This window comes from Oryzias latipes, chromosome 22, assembly GCF_053564925.1.
Source record: "Oryzias latipes strain Hd-rR chromosome 22, Olatipes_Hd-rR_3.1".
In the NCBI taxonomy this organism is placed as follows: Eukaryota; Metazoa; Chordata; class Actinopteri; order Beloniformes; family Adrianichthyidae; genus Oryzias; species Oryzias latipes.
Genome location: NC_136258.1, coordinates 16786714 through 16813473, shown reverse-complemented (window position 1 = coordinate 16813473; position 26760 = coordinate 16786714). Strand labels below are relative to the sequence as shown.

Here is a 26760-nt window from a genome sequence, read left to right as displayed (position 1 = left end):
AATAAACTCCTGCCGCTCTGCATACAGTCTCCTGGAAACCGACTATATTTTTTAAAATTTTGGCTAAAAACGGCATTTTCATAATTAAAAGATCACTGGCAATGCTTGTTGCAGATCATAGATGTTTGGAGTGGGTCTTGATGTTATCTTTTTTAATGAACTTGTATGCAATCACACCCGTAGATTCCTTAAAAAGTATAATCTTTTTCCTTGTTTGAACCTCAAAACGAGGAGCACATCACGTGGTGCAGAAATTATGCACAAGGTCCCATAAGAGCATTTCCCGTGGGATGTGGGAGAAGGCGCCGCACACGATGAGGCCACATCAAACCAGCAGAGGTGCAGAGAAAATAAAAATCAGTGCCCTTGTGTTTTTCTAATACCTAAACGTTGTAGGAGCACAAGTGCTCTGGGAGGGCAGGTGGGCAATAAACTGTATCAAAATACACATGCGCACAGATAACTGAAAGTGAGCAGTTTTCTTACTTTCTTCAAGATTTATTTTCCCAACTGTATCTTTGCGCCGCTCACTGATACGAAGCTGCAGGGGAGAAGAAATATTCCCAACTATCTGTCGAATGTATCTTCCTGTGACCGAGAAAAACACTCTTGTGAGATGGGTGTGTGCGCACCAGTGTGTGTCTGTGTGTGCAAGGAGGTGGGAGGTCTCTCCTTACTGTTTTATTGCGTCTGCCATGTATTCACACGTTCTTATAGGCATTTCCAATTTAAACTGTGGTTTGGAAATAATGAAGGGAGATAAGGAAGATCAGTTGGAACAACTAACACAGCTTCCTGTGCAAAGACAGCCGTTTAACAAAATTAGATTGTTGTGTGTTGTTTGCCTTCCCTGTCATACAAAAGAGTATTTATTCATGAATGTTTTTTCTTACTAAAAAATATAAATGAATTTTCATTCAAACATACTTACACATTTATGATAATATCATTTTGTTTTCCTTTCTCTTCCATGTATCATGGGGAATCATCCCGAGGATTTTCTAGAATTCGAGGACCAAGGAGGAAATGGTCAGACTCTGCCCCATAGGGAAGCCACACATGGACCTGACCTTTACTGTGTGTCAAGCAAAGGTTAGAAATCTTTACTGGCCTTAAAGCAAATGCTCTTGTTTGCCATAATGGAGGAGGCCCCCTGCCTTTTTTGGAGCCAAAGACCGAGTCCGGTCCCGAGAGATTACAGTCTGATGGAATTCTCTGTCTCTGTCTATGCACTCACTCACACACCTACTGTCTTCACTCCTTTACTGGCTTATCCTTCAATCCAAGTGAGTGTCACACCTCTTGTATCAAACAAGCTAACCCCTATATTCTCCAAGGATTTATTTAAAGTAACAACATTTCCATGTATATATTAAAGTCCTGCTTATTACCACTTTAGTGTTTGGAGATGAGCAGGTACTCAAGTAGTCAACATGATGATGCAGTGAGAAACAGAGACATGATCAACCTTTTAAGACTTCTCCATGGAAATCACCCATCCCTTATCCTCATATGAGACATACTATAGAAATGTCATAAATATTGGTGGGGCCTATAGACATGTTGTACACCATATAACACATATGAGCGCTCGTAATTCTCGCATTTATATTCATAAATGTGATTTTGTGTTTAAAATATGACTCATAAAGCCTGATATATGGAAATTGGAGGATCATTTGTGATTCCTGAATTAAATATCGTATAGATCACATGGTTTATGTCCTTTTCTCCGCTTGCCTAGAAAAGGAAGCCTTGACCATGCAGGTAATTTACAGTGTTATGGGATGAGTGCAAAACATGCTGTAAATAAATAAGGCTCGACCCATTTCATTTTGGAACAATGGGGAGGATGGCTTCGCCTACTGCCACCCCCCCTCTATCTTCATCCCAATATGCCCCACCCTGCTGCCCCATTGTAACAGTCCCTTCACTCAGTGCATCTGTATATCACCCAGAGAAGAGGGGACTGCAAATGGGGCAGCAAGCGACACTATGCAGTCCATTTGCTAATTTCAATATGGTGTCCGTCTGCGAAAGTGTGGCCTTGGGCATGGCAGCAGCCGCTGCTTGGTTCGCCAGCGTCCCCCCCCTCACTGTCCCTTTGACCTTGTACTCAATCACAAACAGGCCTATTGACATTCTAAGAAACTGCACAAATCACATCTGCGCCCTTAGCTTGGGGAACAACTCTGCTGGAAAAATAAGTGAGATAAATGTAATCATGCATAATTACGAATGGGCAATCACAATGTTATGCACACCAAGTGCCTTTTGCCCGAGTCAGTTAGGGATTGGTGTGTCGCAGGAGGACTCCTCCAATTATTTCTGTGAGGTATAAGCAGTCATTTTAGGACACTTTTCAGCATAATTAACACTCCATGGCTTGGCTATTGGACATCCGTAACTTATAGCTGCATTTGAATTGCAGCAATTTGCTCAATAATGTTCTGCACTGTTATTGCTATAATCATTGCCCAGCTGTACAGGGGAATGTCAAATTGGAATAAAACTGCATTTTCTTTCATGCAACTCTTCCATTTGTTCAGCTTTTCCTTTAGAACCTTTCAGAAATGGCTAAATTAAAAAAAAGGAAACAACAACACAATTTTGCATAAAAACCTCTATATCAATGAAGCACGATTAAAGCAGCTCTCGTGAAATATTTTATGGCTGCCCCAGTTTGCACACATCCAGAGCCCCCTAACAAATCTGGTTTGTCTCTCATCTTCTCTGCACGTCTTGTCTGTGTGCATCGGAGTGTGTGTGTGATAGGTGTTAGAGCAGGGGCACGGGGACTATTACACAATCCTCTCCATGCATTATTGTAATTAGGTTTCCCAGGATGGCTCAATTAAGTCATATCGCTCTGGGGACCCGATGGTTTGTGGTTTGACACTCACTCACAAGGGGTTCGGTGTGTTAAGTAAGGCACAGAAACACAACCAGAATGGACACAAAGTCAGACAAAAAAAAAAGTTTGCTTTGGCTTTTAAAACTGTCTCCTTGTTTGCTCTCACAGTGCGAAGGTTAAAAGTGAAGCTCAACTGTTGCAGAGTGGACTGCTCAGTGAGCAGCAGCTTTGAAATGTAATGTAATGCATTTTGTAATGAGAAGAGCTTCATCTATAGACCACCTGTTGAACTGCATTTCTGGAAAAATCCTAATCTGATTCACAGGAAATCCTCAAGGGTGGCCAGTAATTCCAAAGGTCCTGGTTCCGAGTTGCCGCAGGATAAATCTGATGGACACTCGGCATCACTGTAGAGGTCAGCTTTAAGGGTCTGTCCTGGCTCTCTGTGATTATTTATTTGTATGAATGGCAACAAACATGAATATGTTTGGAGCAGCGGCATGTCATGTGTGGTGACAAACAAAGGAAGATTCAGCACTTTTCATGATATGTGGTTACATTACTGGTTTCAAGGCTGGCGCCGAGTTTAAATGCTTCAGTAACATTTCCTTTTATTTATATCCACAGTCCTTGGCAGAAATGAATGAGTTGAGACAAGTGCGCGGGGCCGATGTTACGAACAATTTCTTCCTGACATCGGGAAACGAGTATGCACAAGACATTCAGCTCTTTCACTGCCAGTGGCTGACAGGCCGTCCCAGCCTGGCAGCAGGAGGCCTCTTAAAAAGATTCAATGTCTGCATCAACGTGAAAGTCGTTGTGTCATTATCTTAAATCTTAACTATCCAGCAGGATGGAAGTGTGAGAGACAACCATATCTGTCAGGGGTCGGCAGGAGGTGTTTTATTCTCTGTGTACAGTGAACGCTCCTCTCACACGGTGAGATTAGCCGTCTCAGGCAAGAAAGTCACTCCACAAGGGTCATGCTGCACTCTGTCTTCAATTTACTGCCACTTTTAATATTCTGTCATGTTACAATTTTTATTGCCTGCCTTTATGGCCACATCCTTATGTCCTGTGCTTATGAACTTTTCTATGCAAATGACTCACTTGAATCAAAGATGGAGTCATGTGGTCTTGGCTTTTTTGGCTACAAAGACATCAGTGAACACTTTTTATTTGGCAGACACTATGTGTGTGTAGGGCCAACTGGATCGTAGGGGGCAGCTGGTTAGGCAAAAGAAGTGAAGAAACACTCCCAGGTACCTGTAATTTAAAAAGGCATCACCGACATCGTAAAGCAACGACCCAGTCTTGTCTTTTTCTCTGCAGCACAGCACATTGAATCACGAGGGGCTGGTTTCTCTGAGCTCAACATTTGTTCCAGCCTCACCTCCCTGCATTTTCACACTCGTTTTGCTCTCTGACAGCTTGCCTCAGTCTTGTTTTCCTCTCCTTTGAGGCCTGACATTGCAGCAGTCGGGTTTCAGAAAAGACAATAACAGGATGCTGTCCTGTGGAGACTGTGAACCTGACCAGTGGGCATTGAGGGTGAACTTCTGTCTTAGTGCCAGAACAAATCAATATTGATGTTTAGATGCAAACGTCTTGGTTTCTGACGCTTTTTTTCGCCCCAATGCGAATACTTGATGATTTGATTGGGAAAGATGCACAGAGGAGCGACCTGGGCAGGTGATGTGTGGATGAGGAAGAGGCCACTGAGTGCTCAAGAATGGCCCTAATGAGGGAGGTAAATGAAGACATAAAGAGGAAATGGGTACACTTTTCACTTTAGTCTGACATAGTGTTGCTGCCCCTCAAAGCCCTTGAGGGGGCATTTGTAGAGGGTGGGACCATACTTCAAATCTCCCTCCTTCTCATGCTAATTGTTGAGGATATTGACCTTGGCAGGGAGAGGAAAATGGGGGACAGAAGAGAAACCAGGTGAGGTGGATCTCAGTTCACACACACACATCCATCCTCTGCATTCTTTAGGATTTCTAGAAACTTTGAGGTAAAAAATGTCAAACAGAGAGGAACAATCGATGATGTATCAGTAGATGTGGCACACGAACAGTTGAAATCAATGGCTTCAACTTCTGGCCTAATTTTCATTGATCTGGAGCACCAACTGTTATCGGATCTACAGGCAGAAGGTAGGGGTCTCACACGCAAACATTGCCATCGCCAAGCCTGTGTCCTGATCCCCAATCCATGCGGTATGAGTTCACCATCCTGTTCTTCCTCAAGCCCCACTCAATGAGTGTCGATAAGCTGGATTGGTGTAGTGACAGGGAGCATTGAAGGAGTCGATGCCGGCAGCAAGAGGCTGCTTTGTTTTAGAAATTATGGCTTAAAACATGGGCTTGCCCCCACTTTAAATAACAACCTTTCATCAAAAGCATTAGATAAAAATAACACTCTTTGTCTGTTTTTGTCTGAATTTGTCTGTTTTATTTCCTAATCTTCTCAAGGAAAAACCAAACAGAAAAATAGCTTTTATTATCAAAAGGTGGTCAAAAATAATAATGAAGTTTAATTTATTACAGTAGTTTGAAACGCAGTCATATCAAGTTTCAAACAGCATCTTCTTAATGTAAAGCCTAAAAAATAGATCTAACCCAACAACTTTAGTCAGTCCTTGAGTAATTTAGCAAATTAAATTATTTCTAAATGCTATTTTTCTTAAAAAAAATAACAATGTTAAAATATAAGTGTCCTATATGGTTTATTTACAGTTGCTTTTCTGCCTTGTTTTGATAATGAACAGTACAATCCAAGATCGTGGATTTCACTGCCTAAATTTACGTATTTTAGGCCAAAAGAAAAAAAAAATCTAAATTCTGAAAAAAATCTATTTTTTTAATGTAAAGTCCCTTCTACTTAAGAAAAGACCCCAGCCAGAACACAGACTGCTCACGCTTCTGCGCTCAGGCCAGAGGTACAGCAGTGTGAAAAACTGTCGTTCCCACAGCTATCAGACTGACAGAGCAGCTGACAAAACTCCTATTTATGCAATCACTTTGTTACGCCACACTCCACCTCTGTTAAACTACGCCTTGCACATTAATTTTTTCTTATTGCACAGAATGCACATCAGACACATAGCAATACCAGATCACTGTCAAATTATTGCATTTTAAATCAATTTATGCTTTTATTCTATTTTTCATTTGAACTTATTGCATTTTTTCTAACTTTTTGTTTTTGTTTTACTTACTACATTTATTGCCTCTAGTTTTGTGCATTAATTTACATGTATGGGTACAGGGTGGACAACAAAGAATTTCCTTGCAACTAGGCTTCCCTGTTGCCAATGACAATAAACCCTTTAAATCTTGAATATTTTAATATATGTTTTTTTAGGATACTTAAGCCTACGTGAGGGAAAAAGTAAAGGCTTTTTCTAAAATTGGTAAATGAATTTAAAGGATTAGGTACTGAAGTGGCTTTTCTGATCTATTTTGTTTAGAAGACCTTTTAGTCTATTATGCATTAAAGCTTTTTTTTCCAGTAAATTTTGGAGCACTAAACTATTTTATGTTTCCTTTCCATCTTATTTATAACCAGTCTAATGATGTTTTAAAATGCTACAATAAAAATAATTATCTACGAAGTTCATTTTAAGTCAATCATGTCACGTTACTGATAGTTGACATTTTACATCTGACTTACATCTAAAACAAAATATAGAATGCACAGAGAAATCTGGGATGCAGAAACAACTGACAGGAATGATGCAATTTTTCCACTAAGTGTGTTTTTGTAAACAATAAAGTTTCCATGAATCCTGCAATACACTCAGCACATTAAAATGTGAGTGGGAAGGACAGTAAAAGAGGTGTGTTTTGTTAATGGATCATTTCTTGCATCAATATTTAGCATTAAAGTCGGTTCCTTCATGGCTTTGACCACTTGGTGTACTGTGTGACTGCAAACAAAAGGCTTTTTACAACAAAGCCCTCCTCCTCTTCTGTGACAAGCTTTTTATGGCGTGACAGTTGCACTATACCTCTGCAATTACTTTTCAATTAGCACGATGAACATTTCCAACACTGCAGTGCAATTATTTTATAGCCCAGTGTCTTAGCCCATTAATGGTGCTACCAACAGCACGGGAAGTGATAAACCATCTGGCTGGGCTCCCAAAGAGATAGAGCACACTTAATGGAGTGAAAAAGTAAAAGCAATTAATGTCACATTAATATAATGATAATAATGTCTTCTCTTGCAGCTCTGGCAGGCAGAGCGGGGAGACTGGTATGTGGGGACTATAGTGTGGACCGCTAAGCCGGAGAAAAGATAGTCTGCTGGGACTGTGCATAGCCCCAACAGCCCCAAACAGGAGAAAGAAAAAAAGTAAGACAAGGAAAAAGTCTTCATCAAGGGGGAAGAAAAAACACACCTGCAAGAACTGAACGGTCGGTTGTTTTTTTAGGTTAAAATCCATAAAATATATCACTTGGGCCATTTTTGATCAGAAATTGACTTAGTTCAGTGTGTGCTCACATGTGTCTGCAAATGCAAGTATGTATATGTATGTGGTGTAGCGGCTTAAATGAATCCGCCTGCCTGTGTGCGCGAGGCGACAATGCTGCACGCTTGAATTTTCAGTGCACAAGTGTCTATGTGTGCACGTGGCAGTGTCTGTCTCACCAGTAGCTCCCCTGTCCTATCTCCTGACCCCTCTGTGTTCCCACTGCCCTGCTCTGTTTGTGTTAATTCCTCTACATCTCCAGGGTGGCTTACATTAGAATATCTTAACCACTGGGCTGCATTAGCATAGCGTGATGGATGCCGCTGAATCTCCATGCCAGATAATGTCCACATTTTGCATTTTAAACTAAGCCACGCCATGGACGTGCAATCCATTTTCACAAGGGGAAATTAGGTCCTGGTGGGAGAGCGCCTGGCACTCTGTCATCCCCAGCAAAGCTCCCAGGTCTGGTTTTATGACACCTCCGGGGGCACCATACAGAGACAGGTTGAGGGGTCATTGTCTGCTGTGGTCAGCTGTGATGCCACATAAGCACAAAGTAAACTTGGATGTCAGTTTGTTTCACTTGTTTTCTAAAAACTTGGCGATGGAGCCCTTCTGCAGCTACAGGTCCACTTTATGAAGTTGCTTCCAACTGTAAAAATAATCATGCATGCTTTTTTTTTATCCTTCCAGCTTAGCAGATGACTTGGTAGTGTCTATGTTTCCATGCCTCCCGACTGCTTTGGCTGTTGGGGAAGTGTTGATTTCCGTTACAAGACTGTCTCGGCCCCCGGCAGTTGATCAATAGGAATAAATCAGCGTGCTCCTTTACGAGACGTGATGTAGTTGTACATTAATAAGCCTCTTTATGAGATAAGATCTAAACACTCAAGCTTGCATCATACACTCAGACATGCTCGTATGCACTGCCAGACCTGGATGTTTATTATGCAGCACAATGACAGTATATCTGTATATTTCACCAGAGGTGGGATACTTCCTTTTTCCATCCCCTCAGATGATAATGATTTGATCATTAAATCTGATTGTGTTGTGAAATAAATGTTTTTTTCTCTAATCTAAACAATAATGCATGAAATGATCTGTTCCTTGAAATGTGGTCCCCCTCTTTTTCCATGAAAGGCATTACTTTGCAGGCTTGTAATTTTGTAATGTTCCGCTAATTACGTTTGGCTAATTATGAATCTTTTATGTGGCTTTTAAGGCCGGGAATTTAACCTCCTATTACAATTTCAAGCCTCGGCTTTGCTTCGTTGATCATAATTGGATACCAAGGCCTCTGTTTCTGTTTATTTTCTAATTAAATATTAGCTTTAACCGTGCTAAGGTGAGGGGGAAGTTAATTAAACTGTTTCACCCCTAGTCTAAGAACTTTAATTAGATGCTTGGACGCTGTTGTTGTTCTTTTTTTTTTTTGTGTGGTTTCAGAAAACCGGGCAGGATGCTTTCAACACCAAGCTCATTGACCGGGCTCCAATTACATCCTCCTTTAAGTAGTGGATTGATTGGGCAGTGGTGTGGGCTGTCTTTACAAGCTAAGTGCTTCTGAACAGAGCTGCTGCACATACGTCCCCTCACTCCCGAGCCTCATATAGAAACTTCAATGTAAGGGAGTGTGTGAGAAACAGCAGAGATAATTTAACAAGGAGAACTTGAGTAAAAAAGGAGCAGTGGATGTCTCAACACAGAGAAAAAGTGTGCAGGAAGCAGCGTGTGTGCTTGGGTAGGTGTGTGTGTGTTGGGGATGGAGGGATGGGAAAGCAAAGTGCCACCGCGCTCTTGTTCTCTTTCTCCGCAGATGATGGATAGCAACAGTAGGGAGAACAAAACCAAGCATTTCTCATGCTGTCACCACAATGAAACAGGGACATAACAGGATTTGGTCACAATGAGAGCGGAGCACTTCAGAGAGATGCCTGGCCATCATGCCACTTCTACTGGAAGTCAAAGACTCCATCCATCACACATAACGTCCCTTTAGCGTTTGACTGGGGCAGGTGCTGCTGCTTTCTGTGGGTTTTCCCATTCCAGCTCCCAACATGTGTGATGAATTTATTTTACAGCCCATTGTTTGGTTGTTGTTGTTTTTCTAGTAATCCTGTAGCTTATGGAAGTAGGTAAACTGCACTTGATGCAATTTGAAAGAAAGCAAATGAAGAGTTTTAAGAATAAATATCACATTTATCAAAACTATCAAAGCCATTATTCATGTGTTGTCTTTGTCTTGAACACGTTTTCTGTAAAAGTAGACCAGTGCAATTTGCACAACAATGCTTGGGAACTTCAGTTTAGAGTTAGACTTACCATTTTTCATGACAACTATCTTGTACACGATGGCCAGATTATGGAAATTCAGTCTTTTTTTGAGACAAAGAGCTCCCCCTTGTCCCTCAAAAACTTTTCTTGATTCAGCATTCTGGCCCCTGCAAAGGCCCAGCAACTTGGATTCCTTTTTTGCCCTGGTTTCCCTTGGCAATATCCTACTGTTGTATGGAGCCCTGGACATGACATTACAATTGCATGTCTTTAACAGTACAAGAATGGACTGCTCATCCTCTTGTTAATCAAGAGATCAGAAAGAACCCAAAATAGATTAAATTTACCATGAAATCTACCTGATCTGTAATCATTGACTGTGTATGAGAACTGGACTGAGTTCATGTCAATGACTTACTGGCATATGTTAAAACATACTGTTTTTCTCACTGTCCAGCTTAATGCTCAAATGAATACAAGAGCTGAAGCTATTGTCATCTGAAAAGCTGATGACTTCATCCCAAAATTATTTAAATAAGCAGATGAATGGAGCTTTAGTAAAATCATTTTGTATGTTTTCCTTTAAAGTTTAATTTCATATAGTAAAAGTGGTTCTTGCAATAGATAAGATAAAATAAAATCTTACTCTTTCAGCAAAGCTTTAGTTTTCAACATGAAATAATTTCTGTGTTTTAAAGCAAATGACAGCTTTTTATTAGTTTTGCTTGCTCTTGCTGGCTGGCCTTTTGTTGTAGAAACCCATCAAGGAGTATAAAATGCATTCCACCCTCTCATCCTGTGTCCTGAGTTAAAGGGATGGTCTCTATCTATAATAGTGTGCTGTGTTCCTGCCTGTAACATGAAGCCCCCCAGTCACACTTGGACACTGGGGGAGGAGAGGATCGGAAGTGGGGTTTTTGATTTGTTGATTTTGTGTGACTGTTTAATGCTCCTGCATGCTATAATGTGAATTGTGGGATGGGGGAAGGGGGGGGGGGGCTGCAAAATGAAGGGACTGTATTGTTGCGTTTTCAAAATTAAAAGTTGTAGCCTATTAGTCTGTGTTTGGTAGTCGAGCATGCGCCTGTGCCAAGCATGGATACTAATAGAAAAAGATGTGTGGAAGTGTATGATTTATGGTTGCACGCAGGCAGGGGTGGAATAATTTGGTGCAGAACGGGTACTTACTGAACGGCAACAACTCGGCTACTTATCCGTACTTTCTGGTGATAAATTAGCTCTTGTTTAAAGTAGCTGCAGACCCATTTTTCATTTTGATTACTGCACTTGATATCTCTTTCTTTCTTACTCTCTCTTTGTCAGCAGTGGTCCTTAGCATTTTTGTATATATGGTATATGGTGGACGCATGTGTATTTAGCCCAGTGCTCCTTAACCCCTCAGTGACCAGGTGCTGCAGTACACTCATGTGTAAAAACAAGCTAACATTGGTAATTGTGTGGAGATGGGATGTGGCTGGAATGACACGGCTTTTCTCATTGACCGTGATCTGTCCTGGTGCCAGCTGGATGCAGGGCTCCTGTCAATCAGGTGTCGACCCCTGCTGAGACCTTTTTCCCCTCCGACAAGGTTCCCATTGATCCTTCCGTCACCCCTCTGACAGGAGGCAGCTTCAGTGGTGAAAATAAGCCAATGAAATATTAAGTTATAAGTCAGTTTCCACTCAATAAACAAAACCAAACGGGGAATCTTGGGCCAAAGTCCCCACAGCAGTTCGTTGGTAGCCAGGGGGACATGTGATTGAGGTCTGTGTGTCACCCCAAACACCCGCAGGCAGCGCCTAAGCCACCTTCCCTGCTCCTTGACAAGGGCTATCTCACTGAATTGGCTGCCAAGTCCTGCCGCACTGGCTGGCAGCAGCTCTTCCTGCCCTGCGTTTGGATCTGCCACACGTGTCAGTGCCCAGGCAGAGCTGGACACTCTACAAACGGCATAAATTAAACATATGAGGGCTGTAATGAGAAAACAGCTGCAGAGCCAACAGAGTTCAGCGTCCACTAATTCACAGAGACTGAAAGAAAGGGAGTCCATCACAATTACAGAGGAAGGCTGCAGATCCAACAGCTCCACCTTTAGTTATTACTGAGCGCTGCAGTGTAAAACACATCTGCCTTGGTCTTAAGTCCTAAACACCTTTCTTGAATTTTCAAATCACTGGCCCTGGGGTTGAAAGGGTTGGACAGCTTGGCAGGTGTCAGTGGTTATCTTGGCTATTCTTCAATGGACAAAACAACTGAGGAGGTGGAGCTGAGCTGCTGTCAGCACCCCTCCCTATTAGTCCTGGAGGGGCAGTAGGGGGCAGCTCAGAAAGAAGGCCTTTCTCCTGTAGGGCTGCATCTCCAGGGCCTGCTCCTCCAGCCCCCTCTCCACTCCCTGCCGGTCTTGAGCTTCTGACTGACAGCTATCTTCCAGCTGCGGGACGTGCGCTCCAGCAAGCGAGTGCTGATAAAATGTTAATGTAATTAACAGATAATGGCCATTGTTTTTAGCTGTCAATAGTTGGACTGCAAAGGGATAAAGGATTGGAGCTGCACAAAGTCACATTCAGATATCTGTCAACCATTATAGAATTCAATTATTTCAGTAACTCTATGCCCACTTCTCTGCGCGTCTAACCTCCACACCAGCATCACTGATGCACATCAGACTGACTTCATGTGGACAGGATTTCAGTTGAGGGGTTACATTAATGAAAGGGTTTCTGCAACAAACTTTTTCCCATTCAGTTCAATCTTTCTGCTTGCAGTCTTTTAGATCATAAATCATGTATTTGAAAAACATGCCAAAGGGCTTTTCTATGCGTGGACACAAACAAAACACGCCGACCTGCTACAAGACAAATGTATTTATTTGTAACCCAAAACACAACAGCTATCAGGACATGGTCAGTGCCGCTTTAGACATGTCCTACCTGACTACTCTGCTGTTTTAATAAGTGTCGAGCCCAAACAAGATTAGGTTCTTTCCAGTTTACGAAATGTCAGTGAAGGCGGCGCTATCACTCATAATAAATGGGCTTATGCAAACTGCAGGGGTTTTGCCATGCAAGAGCTTGTTTGGTGTGCACCGCAGTGATGCTGATGCTGATATGCAATTATTCAAAAGAGTATCAAAGTTCAGGTGTGAGTCCACCAGCGTGCTGCAGCAGTGGGGGTTGCTCTGAGCAGGTACAGATTACCAAAGAATATTCCATGAATAAAAAGGCAAATAAAAAAAAAAACTCAACTTGTGACGATAAGGGGGAACCTGAGCGTATGATAAAATGCATTCTGTAATGGATGGTTCCTCTCTTATTCATATTTTGTTTGTGGTCCAGCTCTGTTACTGATGTGAGTGATAATTCTTTAGTCCTACCTTTAGCTGAATTTACTCATAGCGATGTAACTTTGATTTGTCCATCTCCAGTGTTTGTGCTGCAGCTCTCTAATTAACCCAGTTTGTATGTGCTAATGACACCTAATTATCATTTGTGGAACAAGATTGCTCATATTGCTATAATGAAAGCAACTCCTTTCAAATGTTGCACTGCTTAGAAGAGGCGCTCTTTTGTTATTGACAAAGTGTTTACGCAATCAAATCTAATTGGTGTGTTAATTAAATCAGAAATACCATTTTGCTAAATAAAGACACTGAGGAGTGGGAGTATAAAGCCGAGACTGCAAGCTTAAACACCCCTTTTAATCGGGAATGGAAGAAACCCCAGCCTCCTTCATATATCCAACAACATAGCCATAACGTTTGATGGATGCCTTGTTATTTAGCTTTGACATGAATGAATTTAAACAGTGTTGGGCTGGCAGATCCTGCAGGGCCTTCTCTGCTGCCCTAAACCTATTTAAGAATAAATACTTTTAATTGTTTTTTTATATAAAAATGTATCTAAAATTTCTTTAAACTTAATAAAAAGGATGTTCTAGTCATTTTTTTCATGGCACACCTGGATTATCTGCTAAACAAATCTTTTTTTTTTTTTTTAATGCCTCTTGTGTTTTACATGTTTTGCTTTTGCAACCGGGATTGTTCAAAGCTTCTTCAAGTGTGTCAATGTGAACCCCTTTTGTAACTGAAGCTCATCTTTATTTATTGAGATATAACCACTCAGAAAGGATGACAGTGTTGTTCATTATGGTAAACTTTTTATCCGCTCATATCACAGCTAACTTGTGTTGTCAGGTAAATCTGCCTGAGGCCTTCAAATTTGGGAAAACAAGCTGCATTACACTGAAAGCTCAGAGGCAATGAGTGATCAGATCTTAATGCGATGAAAAGCAAGTACTTATATAGCAGTTTGCTACCTTTTTAGAAGGTCCCAAAAACTTTTCAGTCACAGTCCCATTCACCCATGTACACAGAAAATAAGGCCCAATGCTACTTTCACAACGAACGGTATTCACGCGTAAAATTCGCGTTGGACGCCTATCTTTTGACACTAGTCAAATTCACAGTTGGACGCCTGTCCAAAAATATGCTTGACGCCCCAGACGAGTGTGGGAGGAGCTACCAGCCCCGGGGTGGCTAACTGCCCCTTTGTAGAAATTTGTAAAGCAATCTCATGTAAATGAATATATATGCATGTATACATATATGCATTTTTTGATGTCCACTGTTTGAAAACAAAAGAGACAAGTTTGCCATCTCTCCATGGGTGGAGTGTTCCTGCCCCAAGTGGATGAGTTTAAATATCTTGGGGTCTTGTTCACGAGTGAGGGAAGACCAGGGTGTGGATTGACTGGCAGATTTGTGCAGCGTCTGTAGTTGTGCAGTCGCTGAATCAGTCTGTTGTGGTGAAGAGAAGAGGTGAGCCAGAAAGCAAAGCACTCAATTTATGATATTCGTTCCAATACTCACCTATGGTCATGAGCTCTGGGTCATGACCGAAAGAACGAGGTCCCGAATTCAAGCGGCTGAAATGATCTTCCTCCGTAGGGTGGCTGGGCGCTCCCATTAGCTCCCTTTTTCGGCTGGCCTGGGAACACGTCGGGGTCCCCCAGAGGAGCTGGAGGAAGTGGCTGGGCCGAGGGAAGTCTGGGCATCTCTGCTTAGACTGCTGTCCCCATGACCCAGTAAGCGGAAGAAGATGGATGAATGGAGACAAGTTTTTTGCACAACTGTGCAAAATAGTTCACACTGGGAAATAGTTCCTATAATTTCCAATCATCTAGAAGGCAGGAAATTCATTCATTCATTCATTCATTTTCAATTCCGTTTTATCCCTTTCAGGGTCACGGGGCTGCCAGAGCCCCCACTTGCGGGCGAAGGCAGGGGACATCCTGGACAGGTCACCAGTCTGTCGCAAGGTAAGGCAGGAAATATATATATTTTTTGCCTTCACTTATATGTTCAAACCATTGTCTGATTTTGTCATGTGGTTCTTTGTAAATGTCCTCACATTGTTTGAAGTTTTCTTCTTTAAAAAAATAAATTACAATATGCTTCATATTCAAATTTTCTTAAATGATTCATCTGTAAAGACAATCACTTAAATTAGAGCAGAGTTTTTTTGATAAGTGCTGCCCAGTAAGCAATCGTTCACTGCTCCTCTCACCTTCCTCTGCGTTAGCAAGATGATCCATTTCTCTTCTCCATCTTTACGTTCTTTTCCACCTCCTCGTCTCAATCTCATTTCATACCCCAGTCATAATGTCTCTCCCCCTTCTCCCATCCTGCTCTGGATGGAACAGGACCCATTGGCCTTGATTAATCTGCTGCATTTGACTTAATGAGAGGTCATTCACATATCTGATCACGATGGCTGCAGGAATCGATGATAGATGGCCACTTGGCAGTAGTACTGAGGTATTGCAGGAGAAAAAAGAAAAAACAATGGGTTCTGTTAAGACTTTATAAGACATTCCCTCTCTGCGCCATGCAGCCGAGTGTGTTGTATTACTGTGTGTAAAATATCTCTGTCCAAGCTTTAAAAGTGTCTGCGATCTCTTTGTTATATTCCTGTGGTATTGTAGGCAATGCCTTTGAGCCAAGTGTCCACAGCGATCTATTTAGATTCTTAGCGCAACTCTCAGGAGTTATGCGAGGTGAGAGTTGTGACTGAAATGTGTGTTTGTGTGTGTTAAGACCACTCACACAATAGGTCATTCAATAATATAGCTCTGTGATACACACATCCACAAAGAGAGGAGACACGTATGGCAGGTATTGGCACACACACAGAAAAACCTTCAGTTAGGAGATTATGAATTGATTTCTTCTGGTCTGTAAAGCCCATGTCTTCCTCGCTGAATGCAGTAATGTGTCCACTTGACCTTTCTTGGTGGGCTCTTTTCTGGTGAATTACTCCTAAGTGTTTGGACCTGGCCTTTTCAGCCCCATGGGTGTCCTCCATCTGCGGTGTGGTCTGGCTGGCAGACTTCTGCGTGCGGACGTAGATGTACACACACATCAGTGTTTGTGCAAGCTGCTGATATGCAGGATTACAGAATATCAAAGACTTTTCATTTTCTAAAGCCATGCTAATAAATGTAAAGTTAACCCCTTGACACCTGAATCGCATACATGGATCTATTTGTCTGCAAGTGGAGGCATTGGAATGAAGCGGAGCAGGGAGCTTGTAGCGTGCCGTCATAGGTCATACGTTGATGCTACGAGCTTTTCACAATGGCATTTCTTTGTCCGCTCTTGATTCACAACAATTTGACAAAGAAATATTCAGAAATGCAATTTAAGCTTAATTTTCTTTATATATGTCCTCCATCATAAGGAAAATACCACAAGAACATGTTAAAAACACCATTTTCATTGGAATGGGTCCTTTAGGCAACTGGGTGTACAACATTTGTTCCCTGCTTTTCAACCGTCTTGTTGAGGATCAAGGAACGAAGACTTGGGCACTACTTCTGAGTGCTTTTAGCAGTAGATTTGAACCAACAGTTAGGCCAGACACTACTCCTACTTGACGACTAAGCTGATGTATGTATTTATTGCTCAGGTGTGTAATATTTTTAGACCTGCCGTTCAGGCTAATAGAAGACAGGAAGTTGCATGTGAGCGCTGGTTGACATTTTACTTCACTGACCTACACCGTGTTGGCTGCCTTTTAAACTGGAATGTTTCTATAGTTCTACACAGCATACCTATTACATTATGCAGCAGGAGACATGTGTATGGAGAATTTGCTGCCACAGAATTTTCTGGTCTTTGTCCAAGTGCCATCTCAGGTCTGAACTCTGTAGCAGCCATGCGATGGTCAGTGACATGAAGGTCCCGGGCATCTGAACCAGCATCTGTTGTGGATAGGAGCTGCACAGCGGCCGCCCTGTCCTCACTGTTGGCCTGACACCATGGTGCACCGTCCACTGTCTGTCACACTCAGCGCTATGCAAAGTTAATTGTGAACTAGAGTGGCACGTTGGGGCCCTCTTGCTAAGCAGCCCCTAATGACAGGCAGAGAGACAGCTACACATGTTCACTGGCCCTCCCTCTGGAAAAGGCTACAGATAGCGCTCCGGCACAGACACTGACCTGTCACTGCGCTGTCAGCAACCAGCCTGTCAGCCGTGCAGCCCAGCGTACAGCCTAGCTATATCCCAGGTGCTCGCCTGACAATCTCCACACCATGTTCTGTCGACTTCTCTGCCAAGCCTGCTGCTACCAAGATTCATTAAGGCTTTATTCAAAGTGGCATTGGCCACTTCATTATGAACACAGCTCAGTAAGTCTGTGATGTTTGCAAACAGCGCGTTTATCCGTTCACATTTTTCAACAGTTGATGCTATTCAGCCAACATGTTCTGTTGCAGAACTTTGAGAAAGCTCTGACTGCTCTGTTCCACCCTGTTTCCCCTGTTAAGATGACTCTTGAGGTGTGCGTTTTGTTCTCACGAAGGATTCTCTCGATAGTGAAATGGAACTCAGGACAGACGTATGGAACACATGTGCTAATATCTCCTCATAGGAGCCCAAATGAGCCATTACAGCAGCTAATCTGACAGGCACTCGGCATTCAGTTCCCCATCTGCCAGTCGCACTGCTGAGAGCCACAGTTTGTTCCTCCTGACTGCAGAACTGGATGAGACAGATGGAAAATACTTTACTTTAGAAAGAAAGCTACTGACCATGAAAGCAAAGAGATGCGTGGAGGAAGAGGACAACATGGAGAATCATGGCACCACAGGTGAACCATGTTCGGACAAATCCATGTAGGACCTTTAGGTAATAACCTGTTGTTAACATGTTGATGGACATACAATTTTAGGTCCACTACTACTGCTTCCATCCAGTTTTTTCACCAAACCATTGGAGATTAGGAAGAGAAAATAAATACAGAACAAAGGGGTAATGCAAGAGGCCTTCTACCTCATGGGGAAGAAGACATTTAACATTAATGGTATCCGTTAACATCTCCTTAACCCCAATCCCCTTTTGGAGCCCCTCCTACCTCTTCTTTCCCCCCAGCAGCCAACCGCAACCTACTCCCAACCGCACCATGGCCCCGCCAACCCCCACTACCTTCAGGCGTTGCTCCCCGGAGGCCTGTTTGTTTCCCTGCCAGGGGCACAGGCGGCAGAACACTGATGAGGTGCTCAGGCCACCGTGAAATGCGCCATAACCTGCCAGCGAAGGGGCCTGGTGACATTGCCGTATTTACTTTTTAATCTGGCCGCCTTAATACATGCGATAAAAACTTTGTCACATTAGATGGTGACAGATGGGCCCGGAGATGTTATTACTGGTTGAGGGTGTGTGTGTGAGGGATGGGGAGGGGGTGCATGCTGGGGCAGGGAGTCTGCGGGAGCAGGCAAAAGCTGGGGAGCAAAAGGGGGGTAAGAGGGAGAGATGCAATGCCCCCAATCACGATAATTTTTCATCACCCCAATTACATTGTTGAGTGCGTCTCGGCGGTGGCATGTGCACACCCAGCCCCGCTGCTGGGAAAAGAGCAAAGCATAGAGACATAAATAAAGATAAAACGAGGTGCCCTAGGTCTTCTATCCTGCTGACTATTCCTCTGCCATCTCTCCAAACTGATGGAGGCCCTGTTTAAATGAAGGCTAAATCTTATTTAGATAAGAGAACTGAACTGCTGCCCGGGATGAGAACATCATTGTTTGTTACTGATGGCTGGAAAGGTTGGGAGAAAGAGGGGGGAAGTTGAGGGGCAGTGGCTAGTCTTTGCATGTTCTTAGACCATAAGCGAGATTGAATGTTGTTTTTGTGTTCGCAGCAGCGCAAGCAAAGAAGCATATCTGCCTATTTGTCCCAACACAGCTGGACAGGTGGGGTTTTTCTTTTCCAAGTATACATTTGTGAAGTCACTCCACTCTCCAATAAAATTGCCTCATATGATGTATCTGTTGTAGTAACTTCCCTGGATGTGCGTTACATGGAATACAACATCCAAATAGGCAAAAGTTGTTTTTTAAAGGTCTTTAGGGCTTAACATCAACATGTCTGTAGTGCTGTTTGCACAACTCGGTAAACAAATCAGCTGCTTCCATGCCGCACAAGTTTAGCTACTGTTTTCCTTTTTAATTGTTGTGGAAAATTAAATAAAAGTGTTTGTGACATGAATATTGTAGGTAATGAGAGCCTATGAGCAGCTGGGAGGCTATGGGCCTGTGTGCGCATCATTAGGAGCTCAGAGGCTCCCAGGCTCCACGCTAGCGTAAGCCGCTAATGAAAAGAATGTAGTCACAGATCTCATTTTTCAGGCAATTCTTGTGTAAACTGGAGATTTTCCAGTGTATGCACAGTGGAACAAGGGCCCCACATAAATCACACAGACTGGCTGCCTGCAGTCAAAGAAAGAGGGGGTTTCGGCACATGCTAGCCACACAGACATATGCTGCGAGGAAATGGAAATCTGCAATTGCACAGCGAGAGCACTTACACCACCTACACCTGTCCACCCTCCACCCCCCATTTCTGTGTCTTTTAGCTCTCTATCTCTCCAAATTCTGCTGTCCAACTGCCCAACCCCCATCCCTCCACCCCACTCCAACATTTCCCTTTACCCGCAGGCAAACCAACCAGCAACGCCTGTGTGCAAGCCATTGAAATGGGTCATTTTTTAATTAAATACAATATTAATTACTGCGAGCATCATTACCGATATGTGAGATTTGACTAATTAGTATAATAGTTTTGGAGTCACGCTCATTAAATATGAAAATTACAGCAGTAGAAAGGATTGGTTCCGTGATCAATCTTGTATGGACAGAGAGGAAATGATTTAGAGAATGGCTTTTATTGTACAATTACCTCCATTACAACCTGCTAGACATGAATAAAGTGAGTGGGGAATTTGGTCTGTGTTAAAATTTCTCTCAAGTGCTGCCTTCGGGTGATGACTTGAGCACTTAGTCATGTTAGTCAAGACAGCTGCTTGATGCAAAGTCTATGGATTTCTTATGACACCCTGCTCATTGGATTTAACTTACCGTCTTTGGCATTTAAAACTAAATTAAAGTTACGCATCTGAGTGGGCAAAGTTTGATTTCTGCATCTGATTCATCCTTTGGAGGAGTGGTGAGTAGCAGGAGTCATTCTGTGGTTTAACCCCTCCTTGATTCAACGCTCAGTCTTGAGTGGCAAGCAGGAAGTCATTATGCCCAATTTTTTTATCTCTGCATGACAGTACTAGAGATTCAGACCCACAACCTCTTAATCAAAGGACAAGTCTTACAAGTCTTTTCTATATTTTACATTTAAAAAATGTTGACAGTTTTTTCAACATGTGATCAGTGTCATGAGCCAAAGTACAAATACATTGTTTTATTTTGTAAAACTTTACTTTTTTATTTTTTTTTTAGCAAATTCTGCTTTTGCTTAATATATGTTTTGGGCAACTGGTTGCATTCAATTTGAGAGGACAGGAGCCATGGCCAGTCAGAACAACCAATGCTCATTGATTAAAATATAAATAAAGAAATATAAATGGTATCAAAAATAAATAATGAATTGATAATATTGTGTGATTCAAAAACTGTTAGGCTGCATGGTAGTCTGGTGGTTAGCATACTCCCCTCACAACATCCTGGATCAAACCCTGGCAGGGTCCTTTTTGTGTGGAGTTTGCATGTTCTCCCCATGCACACACTGTATTGTACGGTATTGTATTGTATGTGAATATGAGTGTGATTTTGTGGCTCTATGATGGATTGGCAACCGGTCCAGGGTGTACCTCAACTTAACCCAGCAATAGCTGTAGTAGGCTCCAGTAGCCCTGTGACTCCCGAAAGGCATCAGAATTGGATTGATAGATGGAATTCTAAAAATTGTCCCAAACTTTTTTGCAAAAGCAAAATCTTTGTAGCAATCATCTGTAATAAGCAACAAAAAAATGGACAGGAGGGTTTTGTCTTTAACGGGTTGCTTATTGACAGTTTGAACCATTGCCGTTATGATTGTTTATCTGCAATTTTTATCCTCAACCTAGTTAGAGCATGTACTCTGTTCTTTGCGATGTGTTTCAATTCAAGTATAGGTGGAAAATTTAAATAAAGATAAAATATGTCAGCCAAAAGATATCAGAAATTATTTCTAAGGCAGTAAGATATTAGGTACATCTGACGGATTTGATCAGTTTAGCTGCACTGTAATTGTTTCCATGAGGATTTATCTCTAAAGTATCCCCAGATGAACAGTTTCGCTCATTATCCTGATAGACTTGCTCTGAATTTTCAAATTGAAATCTAACTTTGGATGTGTTGTCTCTACAGTTGTGTGTTCTGCTCTGAACTTTTGAAACCAACATTTACAGACAGTCACATTTAAGTTAAGGAAACATATTAAGACTTGAATAATATGCAAATCAGCTACCAGAACAGTAGTAAGTAAAGTATTTTCCATCTGTCTCATCCAAGTGTGATACTCAGACATATACTGGCACATCTGTAATCACCTTGAATTTTGAGTTAAACTGTGGGCATGCCCTTATGCTCAAAAAGTATGGATGGACTCCAGGGTGTTCAGTGGATATGAGCTCCTCTGTTATTTGTATGCATCGGGATCTCTCTCCACTGCTCTGGTAAACACATTACATAGGACCACAGCCAGTACATAAGAGCGAAACAGAGATTCTCTGTGTCCTCACTATGTGTACTGCTAAACACTGAGCTACGGAAATTGGCCCTTTTGCTGGAGTGTGTTTTGTATGTTTAGCATATCAAAGCTGTGAAAATAACCATGTTTGCATTGCCCCTTCTCTTTCCAGGTGGTCTGTCATATCTGGGCCTTCAGACCGGATGGCACAAGTTGTGTGTGTTGATCACTGTGGCATCTGGGTAAGTGGAGCACCCCTGGCACTGCAAGTGTTAGTTTCAACAGAAGTGATGGCAGCTGTCCCTAAACAAACAGCTCCCCCAAATGAATTTCCAATCACACTTGTTTTTGGGAGGGCAATGTAAAATTTTGAACAAAGAAATGCCATCAGGTGCAGTGCGATTCAATCACAAAATCAAGTCATAATCATACTATATTACTAGTTTTTTTTCGATTTTGCACAATTTAAATGTAATGCAACTCTAAAATATTCTCTTAGTCCTAAATCAAAACATTCATAGAACAGAGTATTTTTGTTATTTTTTCTGGTTTCTACCTCAGTGTGGAAAAGCAAGACCAGTGATTGCTTTAAAGTCCCACTCCGATCATCTTTTGATCTTGATTGTGCCGTTTTTAGCCAAAATTAAAAAAAACTTTTACTGGGACATAGTTTCTGCAGAGCAGCAGTAGTTCGTTAGAAATTCGCCTCTGAGTTGAAGGCAGAACTGTTGGTGTGGAGTAAGCCTGCCCTCATTTCCCATCATCCATCTGTTTACACCCTCTCCTGCTAACTTACCGCCCCAGCTCAGTTGAGGAAAACAAAGACGTAAACAGATCTATTTGTCTGCAAAGGGATGCGTCTGCTACAAGGGGTGTTTATTGTCTGCTCCTCATTCAAAAGAATTCAAACAAAGAAATACTCGGATAGGCAAATTTAAGCTGAATTTTCTTTATAGTAGTTTTCCATCATGAGAAAAAGGCTATAAGATAATGTTAAAAATACCCAAAACACCATTTTCCTTAGTCTTTAACCTGTATCTGTCCATTCTTTGCGACCTTGTTCCCTGAATGCATTTGTAGACCTCTTATATGTACCATGAACATTTTCTCCTTTTTGAATATATGCAACAATACTATCTCCAACCACATGAATACTGGCCCTCAATAATATTGTAATGTTAACCTCCAGACTGCATGCCTGATAGCCAATACTTTATCACAGCTTTGCCTTTTTTATGGGTCTGGTGTCTCTTTAAAATGATTGCCCCTGTTTTGATCTGATTAATTTTGTGTGAGCACAAACAATTACTTTTCATCTTTATCTTCACAAGGAATCAGCCTTTTTTATAGGCATCATTTATTACAAGTGGACAGCTACTTGTTTATTAGAATTTCAAGCAGCCTATCGCAGGCAAAATCTCCCGCGGTCTATATTTACATTTCAACTTCAGCTAAACAGCTATGACAAACACACATAGTATAGGGCCGGCCATGGCCGCAATTCATTTTCATATTGCCACCTCACAAGCCAGACGGACCAGACTTAATGCAAAAGTTCCTGACAGGGAGACAGAAGGTGCTGAGCAAGAGGAGGAGGGAGAAAGGAGGGAGGAATTTAATTTTTTTTTCTAAAGAGGTAAGAGTGGGAAGAGAGATGGAAAGAGGAAAAAAAAAAGGCTGGATGGTGACAGCCGGCTGAATTGTATTTGAGCTTTCAGGTGAGTGTCCATCATTCGGGGATAGAGGATGAGTTCACGGCCTCTGAAATCCATCCATGCCAAGGGGTCTTCACAGTGAATATAAATATATGTGTGTGCACGATAACCAGGGCCACTCTTGACAAGCCAACAGCTGTTAATTATGAATTGGCCTGCAGAGAGGGAGACAGGCCAGTGAATATGCAGAGCTGAGGGTGCATGGTGAGCTCATGCAACACGAGTGTCAGACCTTCACTGCACCTACAGTGGCCAGGGTTGACCTGGGTGTCAATCAATAGCACTGGCCTCACAACAGCACAGGAGCTGCTTGGAATGGACCCAAAAAACTCCTGTTTGACTGACAAAGAAAGGAACTTTCAATTTGATGGTAGCAAAAAGAGGTTATCAAAGGTTTTTTTTTTTTATTCTGTAATTTTGAACATTTGCCATCTTAATCTCAGATTTTTTGTGATGCCAGAATAATTTCATGAAATTTCAAAGTACATATAAATGGTGGATTTGATTTTTTTTAGCGACATGAAAGTAAATTTTGTGTTCTTTTAATGAGAAACATCTCATTGGTTTTTGGTACTGGTTTGAAAGCTTGAACTCAATGTCTGTTCATTGTGGATTATGGACATGAGGTTGGACATTTAAATCTACCAAAACAAACATTTAACAGTGGCATTTTGATTCGGGTTTCACTTACACAGTCAGTTAACAAAAGTCAGCATGTGAAGGCACCCAACATACACCTGAAATAAGATGATAATTTTGGTTCCTTTTTTTGATGATTTTCAAAACAAAAGGGATTCTGGATTCTGGAAAAGCGTCACTCTCTGTAATCATAATATTTTTAGATATGGTCGTTCTTTTTTAATGAGTAAAAACGTGATAATACATTGGAATGGATATAAATCGTTCACATGTGTTCTAAAATATTATGCTAAGTACATAAATGAGAAACAGAAATTCCATTTTTTACCCTTTAGCCATGATGTAATTATCTTTCAAAAGTCAAAGAAAGAAGCAAAATAAGAATCAAAACTGGATTTTTCTGACTATGCACTACTCACCATATGGTAAAATGAAAAATAAATTTACTTGACTTGTTAACCTCACTCTGGGACTTTAAATTTGAAGACGTATTTTACATCTAAAGACCCACCTAATTGAAAACGTGTTTATGGTGTTTTGACATATTCTTGTGGCATTTTTCTGATGATGGAGGACATGTATAAAGACAATTAATCTTAAAATTGCCTTTCTAAGGGTTTCTTTCTGGAAGTCATTGTGAATCAGGAGCAGAGGAAAAAAATGCAGTTTGATCATCTTGTAACAGTGATGTAGGTGCTACAGCAGGACCACAAGCTCCCTGCCCACTCCATTCTGATGCATCCACTTGCAGACAAATAGATACATGAACGTCTTTGTTTTCCTCATCTGAGCTGGCATCTGGCGCAAGACCGTATAGCTCTCATATTGCTCGCCATTTTCGTTTCACCGGTAATGGGTTGTGGGTGTGAAGGGCTGTAAGATAGTGGGAGGGTGCGTAAACGAAGGGATTATCAGAAGTCTGGGCAGGCTTACTCAGTGCCAACGGTCCTGCTCACAACACAGAGGCGAATTTCTGATGAACTAATGCCGCTCTGCAGAAACTATGTCCTTTTTTTGATTTTGGCTTAAAAAAAACAGCATAAGTACGATTAACAGACCATTTGGGAGCTGTTTATAGTAGATCAAAATGTATTTGGACTGGGACATTAATTTAACTTAGCAAATATGTTGTACTTCAATTACTGTATTAAATAGATTCAGTTTGTTTCTACTGAAATTTAAAAATACCTTTAGAAACTACGACAGATTGTCAACTGAGCAGAAATGTATTCAAGCAACAATCTGTTATTTTATTTTTTTATTGATGCAACATGCAAATCATTTTATTATTGTGAAAATGTCTCTGAAATAAAAATGAAAAAATATTATAATTAAAAAAAGCTAATTTATAAAGAAATGTTTGTGATTTATTCTGAATCATATTTTTAAATGACTTTTTTTCAGACATGATGTTGAAAAAGTAACCCTTAATCAAGATAAGTTGGAATTAATTTAAAATCTCATGTAGTTTTTCTGAGCTGATTGTGTCTAAATGGCATTTTAGATGAATACAACACAGTTACAGACTCTAAAAATCTGAAGGCACTTTCACACTGAGCTGTTTTGGTCCACTTACAGGTCAATTCCTCAGTCATCTGCATTATTTGGCAAGTGGGTAAGAGACCACAAAAGCTGAGGTAAAAGTATGTGACACACTATGTGTTACAAGTACAAAGTAAAATAAAACAAAGAACAAACAAGCAGGAAAATACTTGGACAATGTATGTAAATATAGCGTAGAAGAGATGTTAAGGTGTTGACAGTTAAGGCCACAGGACAAACTGCAAGACAACATTACTTTGCTCTGAAAAATATCAAAATCTGGACTGTGATCTGATATCGCAAGGAAAAACTAATTAAAAGAAAAAAAATATAAAGCATCATCAGCACATTTTTAATCCTTCAAAAATCCCCATGCAGTCACCATGAAGAGCCTCAGCCTCAGTTATTCACACAAGGACCAGGGTTAACAAGGCCTGCGCCTTTAATGGCAGGAATATCTCTAGCATTTTTAATTAATTTTCCACTCTTAGCAGCTGAATCTGCGTTAATTTCCCCCTCAAGGACTTTTATAAATTTCATCATTAATAAAATCAGACATTCAATTAGTCCCAAAATCCAGATTGCCAACTGTTTCATAACAGTCCTGGTTTGATTTTCCCTTTTTTATTAAAACTGGTGGGGGGAAAAATAAAAAAAGTTTAAACTAATTTCATTAATCTAATTGTCATAACTTCACACCATCTCTTAATTAGTTCAAATTAATATGATTAATCACAATGCTGACAAAAACTCATTCAATTACAGGTTTTCAACGTGGATGTGTTGGAGGTGATAGGGGCATAAAGGATGAGGGCGGGAAGCAGAGCTGGCTGTGAAAGACGGGATTGGTCGTTATTATTCTGATGACTGACAGGTTATCAATCATGCTGCACTTTTAATAAAAGCTGCTGGAACTTCAGTGGAGGGCTTGACTCAGTTGTCTTCTTTTTCGTTTTATTTCTTCAAAATCCTTCTGAACTCTCCTCATTCCTCTGTGAAATATGATCGCTCTTTGAATGACTTAGCTGCACATTTTAATGAAGAGAGTGGTGTGCATAAAAACAAAAATGGACTCATCCATATGTAAATAAAAAGATGGCAGTGCATATGCTCATCTTCGCTACCCCCATTATTGCAGAAAATTGCATACGTTTATGTGCTGGAATGATATCACTTTATTTTCATTTGTCTGAGTTTCCACGGCGGCTGCAGATGAGAATGCCCCCACTTGCCTT

The 26760-nt window shown here is 41.3% G+C and overlaps 1 protein-coding gene across 2 annotated transcripts; it reads left to right on the top strand.

The window, feature by feature from the left end:
* The first annotated feature begins 3038 nt into the window (after positions 1-3038).
* On the top strand, positions 3039-26527 carry LOC110017564 (uncharacterized). 2 transcript variants are annotated; one of them, XM_078941376.1, is made up of 6 exons: positions 3039-3089; positions 3180-3269; positions 14557-14693; positions 14851-14927; positions 21802-21871; positions 26291-26527. In XM_078941376.1, exons 2-6 carry the CDS (start codon positions 3245-3247, stop codon positions 26327-26329), a joined length of 348 nt encoding a protein of 115 aa, XP_078797502.1. In that variant the 5' UTR covers positions 3039-3089; positions 3180-3244; the 3' UTR covers positions 26330-26527. The 2 variants fall into 2 exon arrangements, with proteins under 2 accessions (XP_078797502.1, XP_078797501.1); XM_078941375.1 differs by having other exon boundaries at positions 3049-3269.
* The last annotated feature ends 233 nt before the right edge of the window (positions 26528-26760 follow it).

Coding starts and splice junctions, on each gene's coding strand:
- LOC110017564 (XM_078941376.1), top strand. CDS start 3,245: ATGGACACTCGGCATCACTGTAGAG. Junction 3,270..14,556: donor CACTCGGCATCACTGTAGAG/GTCAGCTTTAAG, acceptor CTTCCTCCGTAG/GGTGGCTGGGCGCTCCCATT. Junction 21,872..26,290: donor TTGATCACTGTGGCATCTGG/GTAAGTGGAGCA, acceptor ATTCAATTACAG/GTTTTCAACGTGGATGTGTT.